The sequence below is a fragment of the Erythranthe guttata genome, chromosome 1 (assembly GCF_056151865.1).
Source record: "Erythranthe guttata isolate IM_541 chromosome 1, IM_541, whole genome shotgun sequence".
In the NCBI taxonomy this organism is placed as follows: domain Eukaryota; kingdom Viridiplantae; phylum Streptophyta; class Magnoliopsida; order Lamiales; family Phrymaceae; genus Erythranthe; species Erythranthe guttata.
In genome coordinates this window covers 2,516,727-2,544,479 of record NC_142533.1, presented here as the reverse complement: position 1 = coordinate 2,544,479, position 27,753 = coordinate 2,516,727, and the positions used below count along the sequence as shown (strand labels likewise).

Sequence of the window (27,753 nt, the reverse complement as noted above, 5' to 3'; positions counted from 1 at the left end):
CATGATGACTCAATCGCTCGTTAGGATAATTGTGAAATTGTCATTTTATATCGAAAAAATGTGGAATTTGTGTTAGTTGTAAGTGCTAGCAAGTGATTGTCCAGTCTTCACGTTCGTCACGTTTCGACTGCGAGGGCGTGTTAGAGAATATTATATTATAGAACTCTTGTAATATTAGGATTCTAGTATGATTCAGTTACCTAGATTAGTTAGGATTTAGTTACCTAGTCAAACTCTATTACCTTGCAATATTTCTCTATATATATTTCATGTAATTAACCCATAACATAATGGGGGTTTCTATTCTATTACGTATTATTATTTCTCTCTTTCTCCTTCTTATATTCTTCTATTCTTCCTATATGGTATCAGAGCACCAGGTTTTTTAACCTAGCTGTGTTTCTTCTACATGGCGGTGACCACCCGATTTTCTCCCTCCCCCGGTGGTGGTACTCCTAATATCTTTATTTTTCTATCTTTTTTATGAACATCACCCGAATTTTCTCCCTCATCCCTCCTCGGTGGTGTATCTATTTTCTCTATCTTTTTCTATCTTCTTCTTCTTCTTCTCCATGGCCTAAAACCTAGCCGCCGCTTCTCTTCTTCTCCATGGCCGGCGACCACCAAACCGAATTTTCTCCCTCTCTCGGTGGTGTATCTTCTCTATCTTTTTCTTCTTCTTCTTCTCCATGGCCTAAAACCTAGCCGCTGCCTCTCTTCTTCTCCATGACCGGCGACCCCTCTCATATCTTCTCTCTCTCTCTCTCTCTCTCTCTCTCTCTCTCTCTCTCTCTCTCTCTCTCTCTCTCTCTCTCTCTCTCTCTCTCTCTCTCTCTCTCTCTCTCGATTCATACATAAAAAAAAAAAAAAAAAGGTTTTCTTATTTTTCTCTCACCCGTTATTATTATTATTATTTTTTTTTTAAATTTGGCAGATATTTCAACAGAGGAATTCTCTAGCGATGTGTTTCGCGTTTTCTGTCCAGTCTTCACGTTTGAAGTTTCCAGTCTTCACGTTTGAAGTTTATTCGTTTTGAAGTTTATTCGTTCCGACTGCGGGAGCGTGCTAGCAAGTGATTGTCCAATCTTCACGTTCGTCACGTTTCGACTGCGGGGGCGTGTTAGAGAATATTATATTATAGAGCTCTTGTAATATTAGGATTCTAGTATGATTCAGTTACCTAGAGCGCAATGGACCAGTGGTTGGCTAATGACCAGGTTGAAACGTCAGGGACGTTACAAATGGTGTCAGAACCAACACAGGACAACGATTAGCCAACTCGAGCATGCTCACCTTTGTTATGGGCCCTGCCAATAAGGATTGTACATTGGTTAATGTTGTGGGGCCTGCAAGAGTTCGCTCACTAACCGTATACCGGGAAAGTCTTGGACTGTTGGGCCTGGGCCTTGACAATGACATCAAGTATTTAAGTGGTAACGCGCCATACCACGTCGGAAATATATGGAATTCTTTGTGAATTTACAAAAAGCCCTTACTACTACGGGGCACTAATACTTTCTATAAACTTTTGGAGTGAGCCTGTGGTAGAGTCGTTGTTATCCCGATGCCCTATGAGCTGGCTAACAAACCGGCCTAAAGTTTTAACGGCATTATAAACTTAGGCCTGGGGCCCACAAGGAACGAACATTCATTCGATCCTTCTATTTTTTTTTCTATTGTTTTTTTCCATTGGATAAGAGGAAATTCCATATCATCCACTCACTATATTTGGAGTCGACTAATTTAATTATTCGTACTTAATAATTGATAATATTTTTTCAAATAATATTTAAATGTTAAAGAGACAATCATTAATTAGAATGATATGAACATATATACATTTGCATCTATAAAACTTTTAGAAAATCATTTGATATAAAGTTTTTAACTTTATATCAAATAAAATTTGGAAAACAAAAATAAGGAACAAAAATGCTTCAATTAAAAATATCTCCACTCCAACCACTTTTCTTCTAGATATTTTTGAAAATATCTTGTAGATATTTCCAATAACTTGAATTATATTCAATATTTACCCACACGTAAAAATACACATTATATATCCATCCATAATTCTTTCTATTTTCGTTTTATTTTATTCGTCGGAGAGAAAAAGGGGAAAAAAACAAACATTTTTACGATACTTCAAAAAAAATGTTAAAAAATAAATTAAAAAATAAATAAAAAAAAAATCGAAAAACCCACCAAAAAATCCAAACCCATTTTGGTCATTTAAGTTGTGGGATCATAAATATCTTGAACCATACATTTTACCTACCAAACATGACAACATCTATATTTAATAGCAAACTTGCAAGTTGATAGAAAAGTCACACCACAAATTTTTATTTGGGGTAATTCCGTTTAACCCTAAAATTGCCGGGTAACTAAATTCTATAACTGGTTATTTATAACGGTTGATTATTAATCGTAAATCTATATGTAATCACATATATAGTCATTTTTATATGTGCTAAATTGTTAGTTATTTAGCCACATTAATAATTAAAAATTATCTCAGATTTCCCAAAATTGACTTCAAATAGTAGACCTAGTTTATTTGTAATAAAACCTATTTTTTAAGGATATATTGCATTCGACACCTATGTGTTTAATCTAATTACTAAAAAACTCTATAAATTAATTGTATTAGCAAAAAATTCACTTATGATATATGCAATTGTTAATTACACGTCGATTTAGTTATTTACAAGATGAATTAATAAAAAATATTTTTTATTAATATAGAAAAAGTTATATTCGATCATTACAAATAAATAAATAAATTAATAAATGTAATTATTTTTCAAATGAAATAGGTGGAATAAAAAAAAGGAATAAAGTTCCGGTTTTTAAGTCAAACGTGCACTAGCCTAATAAACCGGACCGGATACATCGAATCAATCTCCACAACCGACCTAAATTTATTTAAGGCGACAACAAATTAATTCCACCAAAGTCAACTACAATAATTTCTTTTAAATTAGTCAAGCTAATTACTTTATGTTTTCAATTTGTAATATAATAATATTGCAACAATTTCAACTTGTACGAGTTTTTTCCAAAATCCGCAGCGAATTATGTAACTGTAGTGGATAAATCTACGATATAATAGTTTGTAAAATATATGAGAAATGTAAATTGCAGTACACTAATTATATCTTACAATTTATGGTAGTGATCTAACATCACCACCTCTAATTTCAAAATATCTTAAAATTATAAAACTATAAATTAACTTTTAAATTTAAATTCATTTACAAAGTAAACGCCATTCAAATATTCAATCACACTCCTATGTAGTTCAACTATGGTGACAAAAGCATTGAATGTAAAGTCTACACACTCAATTAACAGGGACTTAAAAAAGTCAACTATTTTTATGGTTAAATATAACAATTGTTATAAAACCCTTACTTGTAACATATTAAATTTTTTTTTTTCAATTATTTATCAATGATAGTAAAGAAAAAAAGAAATTATTTTATTTTGATTGTCAACTTATATCGTGCAACATTGAGGATTCGAATTAATAGCTCGGAAGACTTTTAAATAAAAATAAAAAATAATTCAAGGGTCATTTTGAATGATTTGTCGTGTCTTAGTGTGCAAAGTGTTATTATAATAATTTTTGTGGGTACAGATGGCTAAAATAAAATATTTCAAGGGTGTAAAATGAAATTAAACAATTTATACTTATATTTTCTTATCCACAATTGGAACTCTCGGTATTCACGACACGTATACCTTAAACTTTGGTCTGTACTAGTAAACAATAACACCGATCTTATCCTTAATTTATAGAAAACAATTAATATTTAATGACACTTGTCCATAAATTAAATATTATTATATTTGGGTAATTACTATTAGCCCCTCAATATGAATCTTTTTACACGTGTACCCTTATAGTTTTAAATTCAACAGATGCTTTTAGATTTCGTGTTCGTTTTCTAGTCTGTACCCATTTTGTGCAAAAACACAGTTTCTGATGAGCCACAATCTGATATTTACAAGCCAAGAGACCCAGTTTCAAAATATTTCACATAATTTAGAAGATTCCACTAAATTTGATACCATGATAGTGAACGTGTAAGAAAATTTATAGTTAATAGGTGTGATTGTAATTATTCAAATATACGTGTAATTTATCTTATTAAGGAGTATTAAATAAATCAAACTTTGGGGCAAAGAGAAAACGGTGGAAAAGCAGATCTGTGTGCATTCATTGTATAGTTGTGCTGTGGGCTAGTCTCCATTTTTCACCGAAACCACTGTATGGAGAAAAAACAGAGTGGCCCACTGTAGAGAAATAAAAAGGGATAAATAATAACTGAATGAGTAGGTGCCACGTTAGCGCGTTGTCGTCTTGTGTGAGCGTCTCTACTGTACGGTTCCCTACGGTGGGGCTGAGTTTTTTGGCTGCCCCCTCGAAGCACGAGAGGTAGTTATAACTTGCCGACGAGGAAAAGCTGTAATGCCCCACTCAACAGTCAACACCTCGTACTATACCACCAGCCGTGCTTATCGGTTCGGTAACGAACCGGAAATTTCGACACGTCACTAATACTGAAGTGGTAACTCGGTTTTTCATTTTTAGATATTTTTACTTATATATTTATATAATGTAATATTTTAATATTTATGGTAAAATTTATTATTTTCATTCTAAAAATTACAAAAGTAGATAAAAGTTCAAAATTTTAATTAATTTTGAAATATTTTTAGATGTTGACTCAGTGATTTACTAAATGGCATGAAATATTGGCTTCGTAAGAGATTTTACGGAACGAGCACTCGTACATAGTACTGGTAGTTATATAAACGATGCCGTTTGTTATTTGTAGCACTATGAAATTAAAATAGCATGTACGTTGAAAAATTGAGCTAGATGGATTGTTTATTAATTAATTTGGGCTTGATCAGTTAACTTAATTATTTGTAGATGAGCTGTACATTGGGTTTTCTTCGGTAGACCAATATGCAATATTGACGGTCTTATTGAGGCGGTCAAATTTTAACTTAATTATTTGTAGATGAACTGCATTCTGGATTTTCTTCGATAGCCCAAATATACAAAATAATTGGTGATCTTATTGAGGCGCTCCAAAAATCTATCGAAAGTATATATATATATATATATATATATATATATATATATATATATATATATATATATATATATATTTAATCGAAAGTATATTTAAATCTATTATAAAACAATATTTTACTTGCAAAGAAAGTAAAAAAATCGTAGAAGAATTTAGTGATGATTAAGAAATCCTAACAAACACCTTATCTCAAGTAATGGCCATTTTGAGATACTAATCGAGACTCAACAAAAATAGAAACATTAAATTAAATAATAACTTTTTTTTTGAGTAAATTATAAATAACTAAAAAATTCAAATGTTGTTGATTTTTAAAATCGAACATTAAATTAAAGTTCTTCATAAAGAAGAAAAAATGAGCACCCCACTTAATTTATTAACTGAAATTATTTATGCAGGCCAAAATTAAACATTCAGGCACATTTTTTACCATTTTTCAAAAAACAAAAAGTAAAAAAACTCAAAACTCTCTCAACCTTTCGATTTTCTTTCGCAAAGCCCGTGCAAATCGTCAACAGATCGGAGGTAATTTTTACGTTTTTACGATCCTCTTGTTATGTAGATTACGAATTCGGAAAAAAAAAAACGAAAAAAATCACACGTTGGCCTGCTCGTGTGAATTTACACGAGCGCATCCACTGTGCTCGTGTAAATCCACACGAGCAGGCATTTTTATTATTTGTTTTTTTTTAATTGCTCGTGTAAAAACACACGAGCGGTTGCAAAGTGCTCGTGTGATTTCACATGAACGCTTTTCAACCGCTCGTGTGTTTTTACACGAGCAGATTAAATTTTTTTTTTTTTTTTTTTTTTTGATTTATAAGATGCTCGTGCAAAAACATGCGAGCATTTCAACAGTGCTCGTGTGAAATCAGATGAGCACTGTTGAAATACTCGCATGTTTTTGCACGAGCACAACAATTTAATTTTTTTTTTATTTTTATTGGGTAGGAATAGTACAAAAGGTAAATAGTTATGGTAAAAAGGTAAAAAATCATGGTAACAAAGTGCCTGAATGTTTAATTTGGCCTGCGTATATTATTACCCATTTATTAATTTCTTGCATAAAAAATGCTCGTTTCCAGGGCCTTTATTCCCAGACTTATAAATTTTTAATGTAGAAATGTAAATCCCGATAACTCAACGGCTCGTTAGAATAGTGGGTCTGGCCTGACACTTATAAATTTTTAATGTAGAAATGTAAATTACGATAACTCAACGGCTCGTTCGAGTAGTGGATCTGGCCCGACACGATATATTAATTTATATATAAAAATATAAAAAAGTAAAATAAAAAAAAAAAAAAAAAAAAAAAGATAATATGAAAAGTAGGGTGAATGGGCGGATGGTTTCGTTCTTATCAAGATCTGATTAGTCATCATCGCATGAATATTTTAATATAATAAAAGTAAAGGTGGGTCCCACAAACAAATTTCTGGTCGACAACTTTTCTTCTATATATCCACTAATTTGTAGATCCTTTGTGGATATAATTCAATCTGATTATTATTCTCTCTCTCTACAAACGTATTTCCGCTGCTCACTCTGCTTTCTTCCTTTTCCCATTTCATTTTCCGATCCCGACTTTTTGTTCATTGGGTTAGTTCCTGCTCTGAAGAATTCGATTTCGCGAAGGATTTGATCAGCAAAAGAAGTTCAGAGAATCTCTTTCGGTAAGCTGAATCCCCTTTTTTTTCTTCTTTTGAATTGTTTGCTGTTTAAATTTTGTGTGGATCGATCTGGTATGGATTCAATTTTTAATTGGAAGTATTTGGATTTTTAATTTTTTTTTTTAAATCGAAGAATGAACGGTTCTGATTGTTCTAATTTAGGTCGAGAAAATATCTGGTGCTGTTGAAAAAAGTTCTAATTTTGAATCAATTTCTCAGTATTTAGCTTCATTTATTTTTGATTCGTAGTTTGTAAAGCTTAATTTCTCGCGTTAGAATAAGATAATCCGTAGGTGGATGAAAAACATTTCGCCGCCGACAGCGGCGGCCCCGCCGCCGCTAACTATGAGCTGTCAGAAATGCCGGCGTCGCCTCCTTAAATCAAAAGAAATGAAAAGAAAATATCCTTTTAAAATTCCTAATTTTGACCTAAATCAGTTGCTGTGTGCCGAAGAAGAATTCTTCTACTTCCCATTTTTTTATCTTTTAATTTTTCTGTAACAAGGGGCGGTAAGTTGATTTATAATTTAATTGCATTAAATAACAATTGCGTAGATTGTACGCTGTACAAAGCTAGCTAGAAATGGGGCCCACTGGGGGTGGTGGGGTGGGGTAACAAGTCAAATCAAATGCCATTTACAAAAAGGGGCTCATCAAAATTTCAAAGAGACGCGTGAAATAAGAAAATAAAAGATTGAATTTTTCTCAAATCCCAAACATGTCAACATTGTAGAAATAAATGTATTGGTTTGGAGTGTAATGAAAGGGTCCAGTCTTCTTTGTTTTTGCCCCCCAAGTTGTACATATCAACAAGTCAAAGGTTTACAACTGTAATTTGCCCTTTGTTTTTCGAGATCATGTGGTAGTAGTTAGTTGAACCTCTCTTCTTGATTTCTTGGATATCTAAATCCAATAAATTTGTGCTATGAACTAAACTGTTGTTCTTGTATTTCCATCTCAGGTTTTGTACGATATGAAGTCTGCTCTAAGATCCGATTTCGATTCCGATTTCATCTCAAATCTCCCAAACAACATAATTGACAACATACTCGGATGCTTGCCCCTACGAGACGCCGTAAGCACGAGCATCTTGTCTCGCGAATGGCACTACAAATGGATGTCTTGCCCAGACATAGTCTTCGATTTCTGGTTCGATCAAATGTTCCTCGGTGGCCACAAACTCGAGCCCCTTGTCTACCAAATCCTTAAGCTCCACAAAGGGCCTCTCCTGAAATTCGTACTCCAAGTACCCGATCTCAAATCCAGCCCCGCTATAGACGAATGGGTTCGTCTCTTGCCCAACAAAACCCTCCAAGATTTGACCGTACACGTGTCGAGAGGAGAAACCCACAAGTTGACCGATCATCTCTTCACTTTCCAACAATTGAGGAGTTTGAAGCTGTACAACTGCGTTTTCGATCCTGCTTTGGACTTTAAGGGGTTCCCGAAACTAGTGAATCTTGAGCTTCAGAGCGTTGCCCTTGTGCCCGAGACTTTCGGGCGGTTTGTCGCTTCGTGCCCGAATCTTGAACGGTTGAGATTGGTTCTCTGCACGAGCTTCGATCATCTCGAGATTACGGGTCCCAAGTTGAAGTATTTCGAGTTTCATGGGGTGTTCAAGTCTATTTCTTTCAAGAATTGCCCACTTCTGTCGGAGGTTAAATTGACTTTTTCGTCCATGGAATTCAAAAGGGGGAACCGGTTCTCGTTGGATTTGGTGAAATCGTTGTGTACTTTGCCTGCTCTTGAGGATCTTCAGTTGCAAGCTTATGCATTGGAGGTAAGCAAAATTGAGAGATTCTTGCACTTTGTTGAGTTATTGTCTAAATATTGGAGTATTCGAAATATTTACATGTTCTTTAATAATTGCAGGACCTCGTCGAACATGGTGCACCGAACAAACTGCCTCTCTCGTTGACAACGCTGAAAAACCTTCACCTTTCGGATATGTATTTCGAGAAAATCGAGGAGACTTCTTGTGCTATTTCATTCATCAGAAGCTGCCCTAACTTACAGAAGCTTAAAATTACTGTAAGTTGCAATCCAAGACTTATATATCTTAGATATTCGAGATTTATCTCCTAATAACTCTTGAAGAAAAAAAAACTAATTTTTTTATTTTTTTTGTCCAGGCTTTTACTTTTGATGTGGTGGATGCCGTGGCCGACTTTCTACGATCGCAAAGAAGTTCCGAATCGTTCACTCAGCTCAGAACTGTGAAGATGCAATTGTTTTCCGGGATCGAAGCAGAAATGGAGTTCGTTAAGTATCTATTAGCATCTGCTACTGCTTTGGAGGAAATGACCATTACGCCCCATGCTGGTAGTGTTACTGATGGAGGGGAGTCGATATTGAACGAGATTAAACGGTACCCTCGAGCCTCCCCGAGTGTCGAAATCTTTAATTCGGAGGGGAATTACGGGAATAAACATGTTTCGGTGTGATTCTTTTCCCTGGATCTTGTTTTTTTTGTAAATTACTATTTTTCTTAAAAGCCGATTTTTAGGCGTAGATTGTTTTGTGGGGGTGGTGTGTTTTCAGCATCTGATTTGAGGGAGAGCCACCATGTTTTTTTTTGGCTCTCTCTGCTTTGTGTATAGTTTCTGTATGTATATTTGTAGCTCAAAAAAAAGCTCAATATTTGTACTATGGGGCTAATTAAACCAAGCTACTGGATTCGAGATCGTTCGTTAAAAGTTCGGTTTGTAAGCATAATAAATTAAGTTTTTGTTAGATAAACTATGAGTAAACAATGTACGAAAAAATCAAGTTAATCGAGTTCGATTTGTGCTTGGCTGGATTTAATTTGAAATTACAATGACAAAAATTATATATGAACCCTAAATTCGAGGTTTGCTGCAATCAGTTGGCAAGAAATTCACCTTTTGATTCTGGAGATCAAAACCAATTAGATAATTCCTTTGATGTATATTCCCAAAAATCGGAAGAGACAAATTTCCGCCGGAAACCAGAGTTAAGCAAACCACCCCCTCCGCCGCCTCAACGAAGGTGCTCCCCGGCGGCAACACCACATCCGCCCCTTCGAAATGCGCGGTTATCGGTGGCGAATTGAATCCTCCATTTCCCGGTGACTCGTAGCACAATCCATTCACTCCTCTCGGATCGTCCACACGCTTACCCTTAACAGCTTCCGCCACCGCCGATTCCAACTCGTCGTAAATCGAACTCGGGAGAATCGTCAGTGTTGTGCCTGAGTCGATTGCGATGTTCGTCGATTCCGATTCGGAATCGGACTCGGGAATGGAATCGTTAATGTGTACCAACCTCTTATTCCCAACGCTGAAACCCTCCAACGTCACGTAGTAGAAGGTTTCTCCCGGTGCCGTTTTTAATGGCGTGGATACGACCTTAGAACCTTCGACCACAGCACTACCGCCGAAAGTGATCCTGCTAGAAACATTGGAATCGGGAGATGTTAAGCAGTACGAGAATTTAGCGCCGCCAATCGATTTTTCCAGCTGTCTGAGTATCGACGACGCGCCGCCGCCGATGCCGACGAGTCCGGAGGCGGCTTCGAGAAAACTCCCGTAGTTATCGTGGCCGCAGCCAAACACGACCTTAGAGAATTCGACATTTGAATCGAAGGTGAAGGTTTCCGCTCCTATGTCCCCTTCGCTGTACGAACCCCCTCCGTACGTAGCGAAGTAATTGCAGTTTTTTCGATCATCATCGCATTGTGAAACCGCCGGGCTTAACAATTGGCACTGTTTGGATCCACAGGAAATATTCTGGTAAGTTTTTGATTTCGTTGGATCGAAGAGTGGGGGTTTTTGTTTGTAGCAATTCGTACACGGTGAGCACTGTATCCATGTCAAATCACTGCCTGTATCGGCAATAGCCACCACTTCGACGGGCGGTGTTCCGATGAGGATTTTCATTAAATATTCGCCGGAATTGGGACTGACCGGAGCCTCTGCAGCAGCCGACAGTTTTGCAGATGAAGTGTTTGTGAAATGTCCCAAACGAACGGAACGTGCAATAGAACGATGAAACGAGTTCATTCGACGCTGGAACTGTGTGTTGGAGGGTTCGTAAAAAGGCGATAATGGGGAATCACGATGGATTAGATCAACTGTTATTCCACCATTGTTGTTCTTTGCTTCTTCGCTCAAAGAAATCAAACAAAGGACGAAAGCCGACAGAAAAATCATCGACAAGGGATTTGGTACGTAAAAAGCCATGATTAATTATTAATTACTAATTAAAATTTTGATTGTTGTGATGGAGTTTAACATCAATTTATACACTAATAATTGATCAAAATGAAAATCTTTTGTTACTCAAATTCATTGAATCATTACATATGTTTCCTCGTAGGAAGAAGAAAATGTATTCAAAGCAAAATATATATGATTAATTGGTTGAGTCAGTAAAAGGTAACCAGATATTTGATTGCATAATAATCTATTTTACAGTGTTTCATCTTTTAATTAATTGCAATGATTTGGGAGTGATTGACATTTTCTTAATGTTTGTTTAATTTTATTTGATCTGAAGAAACTGCAATGACTACAACACTATATATAAACCCTGTATTCTCTTTTCAGTGGGGTTTGCTACAATTGGTTGGCAAGAAATCTACCTTCCGATTCTCGAGATCAAATCCGATTAGATAATCCCTCTGGTGTATATTACCGAGTACGTTAATAGGAGCGTACAGCCCTGCCGGCACCAAAGTCAAACAAACCACCCCCTTTGCCGCCTCCACAAAGTTGCTCTTCTGTGGCAAAGTCAAATCCACACCTTCAAAATATGCAATCATCGTCGGAGAATCCAATTCTCCGCTTTCCGGCGACTTGTTGCACAATCCGTCGGCTTTTCTCGGATCATCCACATGCACACCTTTCACGGCTTTAACCAACACGGATTCCACTTCCTCGTACATCGATTTCGGAATAATCGATAAAGGCATGCCGGAGTCAATTATGATGTTTCCAAATTCACCGGCTTCGTATTTCCGACGCTAATACCCTTTAAAGTGACTGTGTAGAATGTATCGCTGGCTCCCTTCTTTAATGGAGTGGACATGACTTTGTCCCCCTTGACTACAGCATTACTACCGAAGCTGATCTTGCTCGAAACATTGGAATCGAAAGAGGTCAAGCAATACGAGAATTTTGATCCAATTGATGTTCCCAATTGTCTCAATATTGAAGATGAGCCGCCGCCTAGTCCGACAATTCCGGACATGGATTCCTCGAAAGTCCCGTAATTAAAATTTCCGCAGCCAAACACGACCTCAGGAAATGTTCCGGAAGCTTCTCCGATAGTGAAGGTTTCCACAGCTATGTTTCCGAGGAAAGTGGAGCCATCTCCGTAACTGACATAGTACCGGCAGAGATTCGTTTTGTCGCACTCCAAAAACCCTTGGCCAATCAATTTGCACTGATCGGATTCGCAAGAAACGTTTTGGAAAGTTTTGGATTTAGTGGAGTCGTACAGCGGTGGTTTCTGGTCGTAGCAGTTCTGGCAGGGTGCGCATTGAGCCCATGTTAGGTCGCTGCCGGTGTCGACCACTGCCGCCAATTCCACCGCCGGGGTTCCGATGAGGATTTTCATCAGAAACTCGCCGGAGGAATCTGGGGTGATTGGAGCCTCTGCAGCTGATACTTGTTCAGTGTTTGTAGAAAGTCCCAAGTGAATAGAACGTGCGATAGAGCGACGAAATGAGTTCATATTACGCTCGAACTGTGTTTCGGGGTGGTTGTAGAAAGGCGAAAGTGGGGAATCGTGATGGATTAAATCTACGGTTATGCCATTATTGTTGGGGATTGCTTCTTCACTCGAAGAAATCGAACAAATTAGGACGAGAATAGAGAGGAAGATCGACGAGGGGTTAGTGTAGGAAGCCATTAATGGTAAGACTATATACACAAAGATATGCTGATTAAAAAGTTTCTGCATTAAAACTAAAAACATAATCTTTCACTCAGTTCAGGAGTTTTGATGATTGGATTTTGAGGCGATTTTGACATAATCTTTTACTCAGTTCACACACACACACACAGTGGAGATTACATGCATGGCAGCTAGAAAGATTAATTTAAAGATATTAGTCACTCTCTTTTGGATTTGATAAATATGAAACTTAGGAGAATTGAATTACAATATTAGGTAAATTACAATCACCCCTAGGTAAGCTCTATTTACAAAAAAACCCTCATTTTTTCATAATTATATCCGTACCCTTGAAATTTGTGGATTTCTTACATTAACACTCTTTTGTAGGTGTTGGATGTAAGAAATTTACAAACTGTAGGGGACTCGATGTAATATATCAAAAAAGAAGGATATTTTTGTAATTAAACTTTAACTTGGGGAGGTGGTTGTAATTTACCCTTACGGTATTTGTTGGCTCTGTGTGTATTGGAGGTTGTTCAAAACTTCAAAGTGGGGGGTATTGTTGTAAACTTACCATTCGTTTTTGTGGTTTTAATTTGAAATAAATTTATCGTAAGATTTCAATGATCGAAAATTTACAACTTCATATGAGACCCCAATAAGTCAGCGCAGGCGCCCACAACATTCGATTGTGAACCGCTCATTCCCGGGCATTCACCACGTGGACAATTATATATATAAAAAAAATGCAACTTGAATTAGCTATTAAACAGGGAATACCCAAACTTAGCATTCTCATAATCACTTAATTCATCTTCACACTCTAAATCAAAACTTTCCTGTCAAGTCCTAAATCGAAATTTATCAGATCAATATCGACGGGATTCGAACATTTGTTTCGATTTCTAAGCTTCGAGATAAAACTCTAATAATGAAGTCATAATTACGGAAAAAGGGTATATAAAGACATTAAACAATTAAAACGAATTAACCAGCATATCGTCGTATTAAGGTAAACAAATCATATTCATTAGTTTTAAACTCATCTAAGTAAGACAGCTGGTTAGAATGAAGAAACTTCTAGATGTATCATACCATTTCTTTGTGAAAAATAAATATTTATTAGAATTTGAAAAACTTGAATACATTTGGCGAATACTGCTAAATTAAATACAGTGGAATAAAACTAAAGAACAGTTGTAAACAATAAATATTTGCATGTAATGTGTGTGATATTTTGCTCAACAAAAGCTAACATACAACTAAGAGATACCCTGTTTTCCCCCACCCCCACCAACCCCTTAATAAAGTGCAAATCTTCATTCTTCTATATATATATAATTCTTGATATATACAATGTTGTATCTATATATATACATATAGATGCATAAACATCATATATTTGATATTCATCATTCATTTTTTTTTTCCGATATTCGACGAAAAGAAGAAGAAGAGATTGCATGGATGTTTGGAAAAAGCCACGGTGTAACATGTTGAAAAGTTGTAAGAACAAACAAGATGTAATGGAAGGAAAGGGTTTTCGGGTTTCGGTAAAGAATCCGTATTACGGAGATTACGGAATGGAGGAAAATATATACGGCGAAAACGGGTTTTTGCCGATAAAAGAGCAGGAAAAATTGATTAGGGAAGCCATTGAAGAGCAAGAGAAATCAACAACTGCTAAGGTGGCGGCCAGAAAGAACAAGGGCTTCAAGTTTGCTGTCAAGGGGCAGTGGAAGTAATTAATCAACCAGAGCTTTGGATTTATTTATTTAATTTTGCAGATTAATTTAATTAGTTGTTTATTCTTTAAATTCAATATTTTGTATCTTTATTTGCATTAAAAAAATATGTTTTTTGTGGCTAGGATTAACAGATCATGGTTGAGGAACTTACAAATTAAACAAATGCAATTATTATATTTTTTTATTTGATTTTTCACTTGTGTTGATGATGTTGTTTTTCTCAATTATTTTGATTTGTTGGAACATAAATATTATTTGGTACCTTTATTTCTTTAATTGCACTTCTTAAATGTCCAAGTAAATCTTTGTATATTAATTAAAAGATGGTGTAAAAGTGGAGATTTTGTGAATTTTGTATTAAGTATTAGGGGCCTTAAGATATAGGTCCCTAGTGACAAAACTTATTAGAACTAAATGACAAGTCTAACTAAACATTTGCTTCACATCCTTTATTAAATTTATTCCAAAAATGCCCTTCTCCTACCAAATTCGAAATTTACCTTAAATAAATTCAAATTGCATTTATCATTTTCTTAGTCTGCATTTAATTTTTTAATTTTTCTAAATTTTATTTTTACAGAATACTGATTTGTCCTTTTTTTTTTCCTTTCGTCTTTTTAGTATTTTATACATTATTATAAAAAAAATCCTTTTTTTACGTAACATGTATTGAAAATTTAAAAAATATATATATGTTATTTTTTTATTTTTTTATTCAAATCTTCTATCAATAACTGCAGTTATTTATATTTACCGTAGTCATTATCATGCTTGTAGGCATATAAAACTGGAGTTTTACTTCTTCGCACATTGTCTGGCTATTCATATACAGTACATCATCTGCTATTCATATATGGATATTCATATACAGTGCATCAACTTGTAGTATACTACGGTGTACTGTGGTATACTACGGAGTACTATAGTATACTACAGTGTACTATTCCAAACCCTAGCCGCCAACAACTCCTAGCCGTCGCCAACCCTAGCAATCGACGCAGCCGCCGTCAAACCCTAGCAGCGCGACAACTGCAGCCGTCGGCACCCATAATCACCTACCATCTGTTGAAAAACCTAGATCTGGAATTTTGAACCCTAACGTGTGCCGCCACGCAATCGTTGCCCTAAAAACGTTCAATAACCTACAACAAATCGAATAAAAATAGCAAATCAGATCCAAAACCAAGCCAAAATTCTTAAAAAAACAATAAAAACATATACAATTAGTCAACATATACTTTTAATCACAGATCTGTACAAAACATGAAAAAAATTAGCAAATCTTATAAAAGAAAAAGAAAAGAAAAACCTGTTTCTCCGCCATACAATACCCCGCCGCTGCCGCCTCAACCACTTCCTCCGTCGCTCCACTCCTGCTCTCTCGGTCGCCGACCTTTGTGCTTGATGGAGAAGCAAGATAGAGATGTAAGAGAAAAAGAGAGAGGAGAGAGATCGATATAAAGAAGACGAGAGGAAAAAGCGAGAGAGAAGATGGAAGAAGAGAAATAAATCTGAGATGAGAAACGTGGTATATGTAAGTTATAATATTTAAGGAATAAGGGCAAGATAGGGATTAAAAAAAAGTTAGGGATGTGAGTCATATATTATTTCAAGTTGAGGATTTAATTAAAAGATTGAATTTAGACTTGTCATTTAGTTCAAATTAGGTTTGATTTGAGGGACTCATAGCATATTACCCCTAAGTAGTAACTGATATGGGCCGGGCCAATTAGTTATGGACTGTTTTAGCCCTCAAGTTTGAAGAAATTTATTCAATCCTATTTTCGCACGATTATTAGGTGGCCGGTAGTCGTACAGTTTTGTATATGCTACACTCGGTGAAATATACAGGGTGATCGTGCACTATTGATCTACATCTATGTGTGCGTATACGTTTAGTGGATAGTTATTTGTACATATCTATGGTACAACTAATTTTACTTTGGGATATATATATACTCACTTAACTGCAACGCACAATAAAATTATATATATATTTGAGACGTTGGGCTTGAACAAGATTAAATGTCATTTTAAACATCCCATTTATAGTAGTTCGATGACATATATAACTTATAGTGATATGTATTATGCATATATATAAAGATGTGTGTATATATATATACATACATATATAAATGTATATATATGTATGAAAATTTGATGGTTGTTATGGTGGAGCAGGAAATTTTGCTACTCTACGTCACATATCTTCTAACTACTCCCACATTTATATTAATTTGTATATGTATGGTCTAAGTAGCATTCTACTTAATGATGACGTGGAGAGAGAGAGAGAGAGAGAGAGAGAGAGAGAGAGAGAGAGAGAGAGAGAGAGAGAGAGAGAGAGAGAGAGAGAGAGAGATTTAACGATGACTTAATCCAATGATGAAATAGATTTTTTTTGTGATATTCACATGATCTTTGCATGTTCACTATTGTATTGTGCTATTGTTAGTAATTTCCAAATTAAAATATGTAGCTATTAAACATTTACAAAAGAATAAAATGCACTCCAATTCGTAAAAAAACTGAACATGCTCACGAGCCGGCTCAACTCGTTTATACTTACAATCTAAGTATTCTCATAAATACATTTTTCTTCAAATTTTTATTTTCTCTTTCAATAATTGTTTTTTTATTTTATTTTATTTTGGCTAATGACAAAAAGTCACCAAAGATGACACTTGACAAGAACACTCACATTGACAATTTTTCTGCATGAAGACATACCCTAGATGACATGGGAATAAATAAATTAATTAAATACTAAATTAAATCCCCATGCACATATATAAATCCAAAGATTAGACCAAAATTAATTTAAATAAACCCCTCACTAATTAGTAGAGTGGTTGGAGCAGTTACATAAATTATGTCTTACTATCACATAAATAAATAAATAAATCCCCATTACATTTCTTGCAATTTGGATAACTACACAATTAATAAAATACACAAAAAAATAAATAATAAATAAATAATCCGGAGAAGATTAATTAATTTAATTTAATTGCTAATCAATCCTCATAATCCAATCACTTTTTCCAATTAATAAATACGAGAGAGAACTCATCTTCCCCAAATCAGAGAAAAACACACACACACACACACACACACAAAACACACACACACAGAAATGAAGGAGACGAATTCGAAGAATCAGCAGCCGAAATGGAAGCCGATGACGGCGGGGTACTGCTGCTCGTCGGACGATCGCGCAGTGTTCGGAAATTTCAGCCGGTGCCGGCCGTCGAAGTCGGATTTCTCGAAGAGCATCGGCGGCGGCGGCGGCGGGGGGACGGCGCCGCTGCCGTCGTTCAGGAAGCTGTCGTTCTCGGATGTGAGCTTGAGCGTGGGATCTTCGTCGGCGAGGATAAATGAGGATCTGGCGCAGACGTTCGGCGGTGATTTGTACGATTTTCAGGTGAGCGAGATGAGGGCGGCGACGCAGAATTTCTCGAGCAATTTCTTATTGGGGGAAGGAGGGTTTGGTAGGGTCCACAAAGGATACGTGGATCAGAATTTGAGGCCCGGTTTGAAGGCCCAGCCCGTTGCCGTTAAGCTTCTCGATATTGAAGGATTGCAGGGCCACCGTGAATGGCTTGTACGTCAGAAATTATTATTATTTTTTTTTTTCTGAATTTTTTTTCTTCCAAATTTCGCTAATTAAATTAAATTTATTAGTCTCCAAATTAATTCTAATTAATGAATTAATTTAGTGATTGTGTGTTTATGAAGGCGGAAGTGATACTATTGGGGCAGCTGAGGCACCCAAATCTGGTTAAGTTAATTGGGTACTGCTGTGAAGATGAGGAGCGTCTCCTTGTATATGAGTTCATGCCACGTGGCAGTTTGGAGAATCATTTGTTCAAAAGTAATTTTCTCCCTCCATTTTTTTTTCTATCTAATTATATTTATTTGCGCAAATTACGATTGCACAGACACTTTTGAGATAAGTTTAAATTAAAAAAAAAAAAAAATTTGCTTGGATAATTACAACCACCTCTTCAATTATGTGTTGTCTTATGAAAAAACCATGCGTGCCGTAAATAAATTTGACGTCATAAGACAATACATAATTGAGAGATGATTGTAATTACTCAAACGAGAGGGGTATTTTTGTAATTTAACATTAACTCAGGGGTGGCCTTTAATGTGGCATATTAATTTTTGGACATGTACTCGGAGTAAAATATATAGGATGATCAAATTTTCGATTTCATTAATTGCAAAATTATTTGAGATTTGACGGTTTTACAAAAAATAATATAATGAAATAAAAAATAATGCTTTCATTTTTATTTTATTTATTTATTCACTTTCAATAAATAATATATATGTTAATTAAATTAAATGAAATGCAGGGTTGTCAATATCATTGCCATGGGCAACAAGATTGAAGATAGCAATAGGAGCAGCAAAGGGGCTAGCTTTCTTGCATGATGCCACCAAACCTGTCATTTATCGTGATTTCAAGACCTCCAATATCTTATTAGATTCGGTATTTCTTCAATTCTTTTTTTTTTTTTGGTTCCTCTTAAAAAGATAAATATATTTATATAATATATATATATATTTAATCACATTTTCGTCTTAATTTCGATAGGATTTCAATGCTAAATTATCGGATTTCGGACTCGCTAAAATGGGACCCGAAGGGTCAAATACCCATGTCACTACTCGGGTCATGGGTACCTACGGCTACGCTGCTCCCGAATACGTCAGCACCGGTATATTTCTCTCTCTTCTTTTTTTTCTTCGAATTAGAAAAATGATTTTTTTTAACACTATCGACGTTGTTAGGACGAAAATTGTAATGAAATCTTCGAATTTCGCAGATTCCAATTTTCAATTTTGGAATAAGTTTTGCTCCATTCCAATTCTCAGAAATCCCATCTTCGATTTTTCTGAATTTTTGGAACATAATTGATCTTATTTTTTTCACTTAAGAAAAAAATTAGAAAACTAATTCGGATACGATATTCCCCGTTTCTCGACTTATTTTCTTTGTTTCGTTACAATACTCGAATAAATGAATATGATTTTAATTTGATTTGTTTAAATGTGATGCAGGTCACCTAACTACAAAAAGTGACATATATAGCTTCGGAGTGGTTCTACTAGAACTCCTAACCGGAAGGAGGGCAGTCGAGAAGTCCCGTCCCAAAAACGAGCAAAATCTAGTGGATTGGACCTACCCGTATTTGACCCGAACCCGTCGATTGCGGTGCATAATGGATCCAAGACTTGGGGGCCAATACTCCGTGAAGGGGGCCAAAGAAATGGGCCTTTTGGCCCAAAAATGTGTGAGTTTGAACCCGAAAGACAGGCCCAAAATACCGGCTATTATCGAAACTCTCGAAAGCCTGCAGAATTTGAGGGATATGGCAATTACCCATGGGCAGTGGCCCGATTCGGCTAATTCGGGCCGTAATTTGGGGTATTATGGTAAAGGGAGGAGGCAAAGTGGATTTGGGTGTAAAAGTGCTGCTGTTGCTGCTAGCCCAAGAAGCAAATAAAATAAAAAATAATATATATTGTGGTAATTAAGAAAGAAAAGTATGTAAGCATATAATATAATGCATGTATAAAATTGTTCTAAGTCTAATTATGTGAATGTGTATGTGAATTATAATTTAATATATAAAAAAAAGTTGTTCACTTGAAAAGTAGCAATTATGTTTGGAGTACAAAAGTATCTTGATTTTTTTCTCGTTTTATGCTGTACCCGCTGAACTTGATCGATTATATTTTACTATAGACGTGTGATGTGTATATATCAATACATATTCAGTTGGAAGTAGCAATTTCACCATATGCAGCATCGGCAAATCTACATTTTGGTACTAGTATTGTCATTGGATGAATGGAGAATCTTGTAGCATATAGATCCATTAAATTTAAACAATTATTGATCAATAAATTACATACTATATACACATATTTAATGTAAGAGTTGAAATAGGTTATAAAATACACTAATTTAAATATGAGTTTATTAAATGTGAGGGTAAAAGACTTGAGTCAATGGGGGTAAAATGGGCACACAAAATTATTCATTGGCCCGGAATCTAGCCGCAATGGTTGGTTATATATACCATTTGCACGTTGGAATCTATTATTTTTGGACCAACACACACACACCACTTGTGTGTGTTCTTTTACCTCTTGATGCCATTTCCAAAAGTAAATGGCAAGTAGCACTTCATTACAATATATTGTCATACACTATGCAAATTGCTCAAATTGTATGTTTTTTTTTTACAAAGATTCTATATCTCATTCAAATTCAATCAACTAAATTCGTGACGTATACATATTTTGTACGTACACATTCGAACCACTCCGTTCGAATGGAACATATCTGAAACTCAACGACCGATCCATTTACATTCTGCATGTGACAACATATATTAAAAAAGGAAAATTTAAAAATCACTAACTCGCGTGCAGTAAGTAACCTATTATCTATTCTCCATTACTTTAAGGTAAAACAATTCACATGTTCTTCGCAGTTGGAGCATGAAAAAAGATGCACCCATGTTTCCAAAAAGCCATCCACTTAGCCAAACTTCTTGAAATTGTTTAAAAAGAAGATTAACAAATTGCACAATTATCTAGTAATTAACCACCCTATTTAAGACCTAATTAACTTGTGTTCTTCATTTTCTTGCCAAATAATAAAAAAAAAAAAAAAAAAAAAATGGCAAAGAAAATATCACTAAACCTTCACTCAATTTCCTCCATAATCCTATTATCCATTATTCCTTTAACAATCCCAACTCTTTTTCTTCTCCACACTTACTCCCCAACCTCCATCTGCACACCCCTCTCCTCCCACCGCCGCCCCTGGTCCGGCGACCTCCGCGCCGCCGATTTCCCATGGAACCGCCTCGACTTCACCGCCCACACCCCCCCACCAATCTCCCTCAGAATCGCCGTCTTCTCCCGGAAATGGCCCACCACCACCGCCCCCGGCGGCATGGAGCGCCACGCCCAAACCCTACACAAAGCCCTAGCCCGCCGCGGCCACCGCGTCCACATCTTCACCTCCCCAACCGACGAGACCAAATCTCCGCCGCCGCCGCCGATGTCCCCGATCCTCCACTGGCACGACGGCGATCCGAACGTTTGGCAGCACAACAAGGCGTACGCCCAATTCGTGGCCGAAAACCGGTCCGATCCGTTCGACGTGGTCCACACGGAGAGCGTCTCCCTCCACCACTCCCTGGCGGCGCGCCTCCCGAACCTCGCCGTGTCGTGGCACGGAATCGCCTTCGAGAGCGTCCAATCCAGCATCTACCAAGACCTAGCCCGAAACCCTAGCGAGCCGATGTCGAACGACTTCAACCGCAGCATCCACGTGGCAATCCCGAAGGTTCTAGAAGAAATCCGGTTCTTCGCCAAGTACGCCCACCACGTGGCCATAAGCAACAGCTGCGGCGAAATGCTGAGAGACTTCTACCAGATCCCATCCAAGCGAGTCCACGTCATCGTCAACGGCGTCGACGAAGACGAATTCATCCACGATCCGAAACTAGGTCAACAATTCCGATCCGAAATCGGAGTCCCGGGAAATGCAACGCTAGTTCTCGGCACGGCGGGTCGATTAGTGAGGGACAAAGGGCACCCGTTGCTCTACGAGGCCTTCGCAAAGCTCAAAACCAACAACCCGAATATCTACTTGATCGTAGCCGGTTCGGGTCCGTGGCAAAGCCGGTACAAAAGACTCGGCCCACAAGTAATCGTTCTCGGTTCGATGGATCCGGCGCAGTTACGGGGCTTTTACAATTCGATCGACGTTTTTGTGAACCCGACTCTCCGGCCGCAAGGGCTGGATCTTACTATGATGGAAGGTATGATGTGCGGGACACCGTTTATGGCGTCGAGGTTTCCGAGTATAAAAGGGACTATTATGGTCGACGATGAGTTCGGGTTTATGTTTTCGCCTAATGTTGAGTCTCTGCATGAGGCGTTGGAATTGGTGGCGGCGGAAGGGGCGGAGAGGCTGGCGGAGAGAGGGGCGGCGGGGCGGGTTTACGCGGAGACGATGTTTAATGCGAGGAAGATGGCGTTGGCTTATGAGAGATTGTTTCTTTGTATCAAGAATGAATCTTTTTGTATGTATCCTGTATGAATCTGATTAGATTCATCAGAATTTTTGACATTTTCAACTGTTCAACCAACCTAGAGTTAGTTACACTTAGAATCTTACATTTATGAAATTCAATAACCAAGAAATGTAAGACAAGTTATTGCAGTCTGATTACTCTGTAGAATTTGCTAATCTTTTTGTTCATGTTGATATAGTTTTTACATGTGCTCAATACTTAGCTCAACTTCGTGCAAAACAACGACTTTTATCGGATGTTTCTTCACGAATATTGTAACTCGAAAAATAAAATAAAAATGGAAGAAACTAGTATAGAATTGCAAGTGCTTAAATCTTGAATGTTGATCATTATCCGATCATCCGATTCTACATAGCAGTCGCTTACAGATGTATCACTGTATACGACGATTATGTTCAACTCTGTAATGAGCAGGCCTGAGAGTAGAAGCAAGTATACTACTATATGCAAGTTCTCGGAGCAAAATTGCGTCCTCGACAAATGCAATAAGAACATTAAAGATAACAAAACCAAATAGCAAAACTTGAAACCAAAAATCCGATAGTATAGAAAAATAAAGTTCTTTTCCGATTTGTCCTATTTTCAAAGATTATCCATAGATTGAAAGTAAGGCTAAATTAAATGTCTCCTACGACATCAAATGTATCTTTTGTTCCCTGAAATTTCTCGTCACATGAAAATTGTACTTTAACATAGTCTACATACGGATACGGAGGGAGCATTGATCTTTAGTTGCCCTCGTATTTGGGGTCCGCCACCACATAGTGATAAGCAATGACCAGCACAAATATGAAGATACCGAGGAAGTTGGCAAAGAAACCCAAGTCCTGATCATCAATCATCTGTAACATAGATTACAAAAAAAAATTAATATCAGCATTAAGACATTTCAAAAGTAACACACTTAGGCCGCGTTTGGTCGCCAAGATAAGATTAGCCAAGATAAGATTAAATAATCTAGAAAAAACCCAATTATTTTATCGGACACTGGCACGTTCAACAAAAAAGCTCCTTAAAAGGCAAGATAATGTATGATAACATAATATTTGCGGGCCGAACCGGCAAGTTATTGGGAATACCAAACATCAAACAAAGTCCAATTATTTAGTTAATAATGGCTAATCTCCCAACCAAACGAGGCCTTATAAGATCTTGTAATATTGCTATTGGCAATATGCAGAAGAAGCGAAAGACAACCTTAACAAGGATGCAGACATATTATTGCCAATAATTTATCCGGTAAGGCATAAATCGAACCCCCTAGCACAACTCACTTGTATTATTAACTCATTCATCTAAGTTAACAAGGAACAAAAATCGTTCTTTAAGTTTGTATTCTCAATTCATTATTCATCGTGATTCGTGATATTAGTTAAATAAACTCTTTTTTCACATACCTTAACAAGAATTGCTTCCAGAATCAAAACACAGAGGCTCGAAAAAATTTAATTACTTTATTCCAAGAGTCATGTACATCAACTATTAACAATAATCTCATGATCATATCATTTAGCAGCCAAACTATTTCTCGACAAACTCAATTATACCTTGATCAATTCAAATAGTAAATCCTAAAATTCGAAACATTTACAAATTACAATAGCCTTTTTATTCATGAAATTAAGATATATATTAAAAAAAATGGTCTCTATAATTCATGATCTATAATTCCTCATTTTGTCCAATTCTCTTCCACTATGTTTGGCATTTGAATTGGGGAAAAAAATATTACATATTTGGTTTTCATATTTCGCCGATTATTCATCAGCAAAAATTATGGGTCCAAACATAGAATTCACCGAAATATTCATAAGAGAGTCGATCGAAACAACAATTTCTAACCAAATCAGTGCCCTAAATTAAAAAACAACAAAAATTAAAAGGCACAAATAGATCATAGATCCAATTTCCCCAAATTTTAAAACATCGATTCAAATGCGATTAACAGATCAGGAAACACGAAATTTACGAATCGAAAAATAAATTAAAAAAACAAAAATTAACAATGAAAAAAATTGAATTAAGGAGAATTAAAGCATCTTACTTTGGCAATCGGAGATGAAAATGACAGTATCGACGGCGATGCTCAGATCTGTAGACTTGCAGAGTGTGTTGTATGAATTTTCTCAGCTAGTCGATGCTTATTTATATACTCTCAACAAAACGACAACCGACGGTGTCGTTTCGATAAGCAACTGTAATATTTTCTCTTGGGGGGGAAAATAACATTAATTATTTCCACAAGGATGAAAATAATAATACCACAATAATATAATTTCCAAGTACAATCCTTTGGTTCCAAATTTCAATATTCCAATATTAATTAAATATGTTAATTAATATTTTTTGTATTTCAAGATTTATATTTACAATTTCCATTAATTCAGCTATAATTGATTTATACAACAATTATTTATTTAAAAAAAATTGAGAAAAATAAGGTAACACATTTTGTATTAATCATAAGTAAATAGCAAGATGTCCACAAGCAAAAATTTGACTAATCATAAGTGAAAATCCACTAATAATACTAATTAAATTAAAAAAAAAAAAAAGGGATACAAAAGAAAAATATTAAAAAACAAAAAAAAACAAAAACTCTATGCTTCAACTTCAAACTCGGCTCCGATGGGAAGGTGATCGCTGGGATGGAAATAATTGGGCAAACCGCCACTTACATCGGAAGATTCCGCTTCCGGAAGGTCGAGATAGCTAACTGGTTTAATATCTCGAGAAGGTGAAAAGAAGATATAATCGAGAGTATCGGTGAAACCAGGGGTGCAGTTTGTGAACCCCGGTTCTCCTCTTGTGAAAGCATAAACACTCGACAATGGAATCTTCGGCACTTCATCCGCAGTTTCCGGCCCCACTACATTGGTTCCCGAAATTAGGTATCGATACACCTGATCTCCGGGGACCGAGTTAAAGTCACCAGCAACAATAACCGAAGGAGAGCAATCAAATTTTTCCGATACTAGTTTTTGAAACCCCGATAATCGTGAAAGCAAGTATTTCGCCTGTGCGATTTTCACGTCGGCCCATTCTGGATCCCTGCATCAGATTTCGGATCATTATATTTCTCGTTTTATTTTTTTAATTTTTTATCCGGGATTTCTTAAAGGCTTACCAATATAGATGAGTGTTTGCTATAATAATATGATGACACGAAGGACTCTTTAGTCTAAACGCAGCCATTGTTCCGACACAGTCGCGCTTTAATCTTACACGAGGGTCGTTTGGATCTCCACGCTCCACTTCATTCTCTGAAAAACGAGATGCTAACAAATAAATAAGAGAAACATTATAAACCGGAGCAACATTTTTTATTTTATTTTTGGAAATATACCAGCTTTCGATTCCTCTTTAGTTCCGGCAACTATCAATTTTTTGTCGCTATTATCGACCGACGAATTTGTTTCGTCTTCAATTAATTCCACCAGATCATTGTAGTCTATTTTCTCTTCGATAACCAACTCTGCACTAATTAGTAGATCAACGAATTACGAAATAATCCATTTTTTATTTTTTTTAAATAAGGGGAAGAAAAAGAATTAGCAATACTTGTTTTGTTTATAAAAGATCCCGCATCCGTCTCGTTTTCTTCCACCTCTTTGAACGTGGATACTTGCGTAGCCAAGGCTCTCCATATTCTTCTTATAGAAGGTTTCGTACTCGTCTACTTCCTAAAAAGAATTCGACATATCTTTAATAATAAAACAAATTAAAAGAAAATAATTAATAAAAAAAACCAAGAAAATTATAGGAAACCTGTAGACAAAGAAAATCTGCTTCGAGGCTCTTAAGAACCGTCAAAATTGCTTGTGATCGAGCCTTCCACCTGCAACTTTCCATTATTAGATACTTTTCTTGTAAGAGAATTGCGCGCGCGCACGCGCACACACACACACACACACACATATATATATATATATTATATATATATATATAAAATAGCCAAATTCTCGAGAAAAATAGTTGACGCGGAACAAATGAAAAAACATGAACAATTCCTCGTGGCGTTAGTGAATTATATTTAGGTCAAAGGAGTTATACGTACTTGAGAGAAGGTGGTGGTGAGTGCGGAAAGTACGAGCTTTTCACATATGCCTGAAAATATCACATTTAAAGTTAGCAAAAATACTACGAACTTCGACCGAGATTTTGTCCATAGAACAGACAATGTAGTATCGTTTTTTTTTCTTTACCTGAGCCAAAATATTATACGATACGAGACGGAATTTGAAGCCTGTCAGACAAAACATACGGTAATCAAAGACGAGACGAGACGAGACAATTCTCAATATATATATATGTGAATATACTATATATAGATATAGATATAGTTATAGATATAGATATAGATATAGATATAATAGATAGATACAGACCAGCATCTTTACTGATTGAAGTAACTTCAGACTGCTCAACAGGTACGAATTTTCGACACATCGGTCCCGGAGTCGAGCTCATCTTGCTGTAACAAGCAATCCTTCATACCAAACAACAAATTGAGCTGAGAAAAATTGCAATGCTGATTGATTAAATCATAGTATGAAAAGCACAAACATTAGTAATAAATAGTTCTTGCAATATTTCATTTCAATTGGGCATTTCCTTAAGCAAATTTTCTTTTGAGTTTATTTTTTACCCTTTCACACCATAGATTCCCAAATTGAAAATTCATTCCCAAAAAATTAGGGCACAAAAATTACGAACCCAGTAATTAATTATACCACAATATAATAAACAAACGGAATCCTGAATTTGAGCACGAGCAATTATATACATATATGCATACTGTGTGCGCGCGCGTGTAATTAACGATAATCTAGAAGTGAGCACCTTATTCGGGGAGTCAAACAAGAGCACCTCAGCATTGCCGCCAGAGAAGAGTTTTTTAGCAGAAGAATCTCTGAATATTAAATCAGTTTCTGTAGTGAAACGGCGATAGTGTGACGAGGCACGTGACTTTCACGTGCCATCGGTTCGCAGCCGGTTTTTGAGGATTGGATATTCCGGTTGGGTTGGGCTTTCTTTTTTATATATGGGCTTCTACTAAATTGGGCCAAGGCTAATTTGGGTTTAATTAGACAATAATTTAATTTGGGTTTAAAGTAAATAAACATCATTAAGAAAATTATTATATAGTTTCCATTATAGAGAGAAAAATCCTTATTTAAAAGAATTATCATTATTTTTTTCAATTTAATAATTTTTTATTTTTTCT

General features: G+C 36.1%; 7 protein-coding genes and 1 pseudogene across 7 annotated transcripts; 3 read left to right on the top strand and 5 right to left on the bottom strand.

Annotated features, from left to right (window-relative positions):
* Positions 1-6,427: 6,427 nt before the first annotated feature.
* On the top strand, positions 6,428-9,520 carry LOC105957920 (F-box/FBD/LRR-repeat protein At1g13570). The gene is made up of 4 exons (XM_088816638.1): positions 6,428-6,784; positions 7,743-8,561; positions 8,654-8,812; positions 8,914-9,520. The coding sequence occupies exons 2-4, from the start codon at positions 7,755-7,757 to the stop codon at positions 9,223-9,225; spliced, it is 1,278 nt and encodes a 425-aa protein (XP_088672764.1). The 5' UTR covers positions 6,428-6,784; positions 7,743-7,754; the 3' UTR covers positions 9,226-9,520.
* Positions 9,521-9,621: 101 nt separating this feature from the next.
* LOC105957919 (aspartic proteinase CDR1) lies at positions 9,622-10,983 on the bottom strand. The gene has a single exon (XM_012981903.2). It carries the CDS (start codon positions 10,981-10,983, stop codon positions 9,622-9,624), a length of 1,362 nt encoding a protein of 453 aa, XP_012837357.1.
* A 362-nt stretch (positions 10,984-11,345) lies between these two features.
* Positions 11,346-11,714, bottom strand: LOC148772570 (aspartic proteinase CDR1-like). The gene has a single exon (XM_088820408.1). The coding sequence runs from the start codon at positions 11,712-11,714 to the stop codon at positions 11,346-11,348; it is 369 nt and encodes a 122-aa protein (XP_088676534.1).
* LOC105957922 (aspartic proteinase CDR1 pseudogene) lies at positions 11,610-12,655 on the bottom strand (annotated as a pseudogene).
* Positions 12,656-17,289: 4,634 nt separating this feature from the next.
* On the top strand, positions 17,290-20,089 carry LOC105957918 (Protein kinase superfamily protein). Its single transcript, XM_012981902.2, has 5 exons — positions 17,290-17,998; positions 18,133-18,268; positions 18,759-18,895; positions 19,001-19,124; positions 19,468-20,089. Exons 1-5 carry the CDS (start codon positions 17,531-17,533, stop codon positions 19,911-19,913), a joined length of 1,311 nt encoding a protein of 436 aa, XP_012837356.2. The 5' UTR covers positions 17,290-17,530; the 3' UTR covers positions 19,914-20,089.
* Positions 20,090-21,049: 960 nt separating this feature from the next.
* LOC105957915 (uncharacterized) lies at positions 21,050-22,680 on the top strand. Its single transcript, XM_088816631.1, has one exon. It carries the CDS (start codon positions 21,098-21,100, stop codon positions 22,529-22,531), a length of 1,434 nt encoding a protein of 477 aa, XP_088672757.1. The 5' UTR covers positions 21,050-21,097; the 3' UTR covers positions 22,532-22,680.
* A 369-nt stretch (positions 22,681-23,049) lies between these two features.
* On the bottom strand, positions 23,050-23,368 carry LOC105957916 (dolichyl-diphosphooligosaccharide--protein glycosyltransferase subunit 4A). The gene has a single exon (XM_088816650.1). The coding sequence runs from the start codon at positions 23,366-23,368 to the stop codon at positions 23,255-23,257; it is 114 nt and encodes a 37-aa protein (XP_088672776.1). The 3' UTR covers positions 23,050-23,254.
* Positions 23,369-24,963: 1,595 nt separating this feature from the next.
* Positions 24,964-27,499, bottom strand: LOC105957876 (DNAse I-like superfamily protein). The gene is made up of 9 exons (XM_012981851.2): positions 27,369-27,499; positions 26,915-27,015; positions 26,732-26,772; positions 26,584-26,633; positions 26,295-26,364; positions 26,088-26,209; positions 25,873-26,006; positions 25,654-25,789; positions 24,964-25,577 (listed from the first exon to the last, which is right to left on the bottom strand). Exons 1-9 carry the CDS (start codon positions 27,401-27,403, stop codon positions 25,127-25,129), a joined length of 1,140 nt encoding a protein of 379 aa, XP_012837305.2. The 5' UTR covers positions 27,404-27,499; the 3' UTR covers positions 24,964-25,126.
* Positions 27,500-27,753: the final 254 nt, after the last annotated feature.

Coding starts and splice junctions, on each gene's coding strand:
- LOC105957920 (XM_088816638.1), top strand. CDS start 7,755: ATGAAGTCTGCTCTAAGATCCGATTTCGATTCCGATTTCATCTCAAAT. Junction 8,562..8,653: donor TGCAAGCTTATGCATTGGAG/GTAAGCAAAATT, acceptor TAATAATTGCAG/GACCTCGTCGAACATGGTGC. Junction 8,813..8,913: donor TACAGAAGCTTAAAATTACT/GTAAGTTGCAAT, acceptor TTTTTTGTCCAG/GCTTTTACTTTTGATGTGGT.
- LOC105957919 (XM_012981903.2), bottom strand. CDS start 10,983: ATGGCTTTTTACGTACCAAATCCCTTGTCGATGATTTTTCTGTCGGCT.
- LOC148772570 (XM_088820408.1), bottom strand. CDS start 11,714: ATGCCTTTATCGATTATTCCGAAATCGATGTACGAGGAAGTGGAATCC.
- LOC105957918 (XM_012981902.2), top strand. CDS start 17,531: ATGAAGGAGACGAATTCGAAGAATCAGCAGCCGAAATGGAAGCCGATG. Junction 18,269..18,758: donor GGAGAATCATTTGTTCAAAA/GTAATTTTCTCC, acceptor AATGAAATGCAG/GGTTGTCAATATCATTGCCA. Junction 19,125..19,467: donor TCCCGAATACGTCAGCACCG/GTATATTTCTCT, acceptor AATGTGATGCAG/GTCACCTAACTACAAAAAGT.
- LOC105957915 (XM_088816631.1), top strand. CDS start 21,098: ATGGCAAAGAAAATATCACTAAACCTTCACTCAATTTCCTCCATAATC.
- LOC105957916 (XM_088816650.1), bottom strand. CDS start 23,368: ATGATTGATGATCAGGACTTGGGTTTCTTTGCCAACTTCCTCGGTATC.
- LOC105957876 (XM_012981851.2), bottom strand. CDS start 27,403: ATGCTGAGGTGCTCTTGTTTGACTCCCCGAATAAG. Junction 27,016..27,368: donor TGTTTGACTCCCCGAATAAG/GTGCTCACTTCT, acceptor TTTGGTATGAAG/GATTGCTTGTTACAGCAAGA. Junction 25,790..25,872: donor TAAAGAGGAATCGAAAGCTG/GTATATTTCCAA, acceptor CTCGTTTTTCAG/AGAATGAAGTGGAGCGTGGA.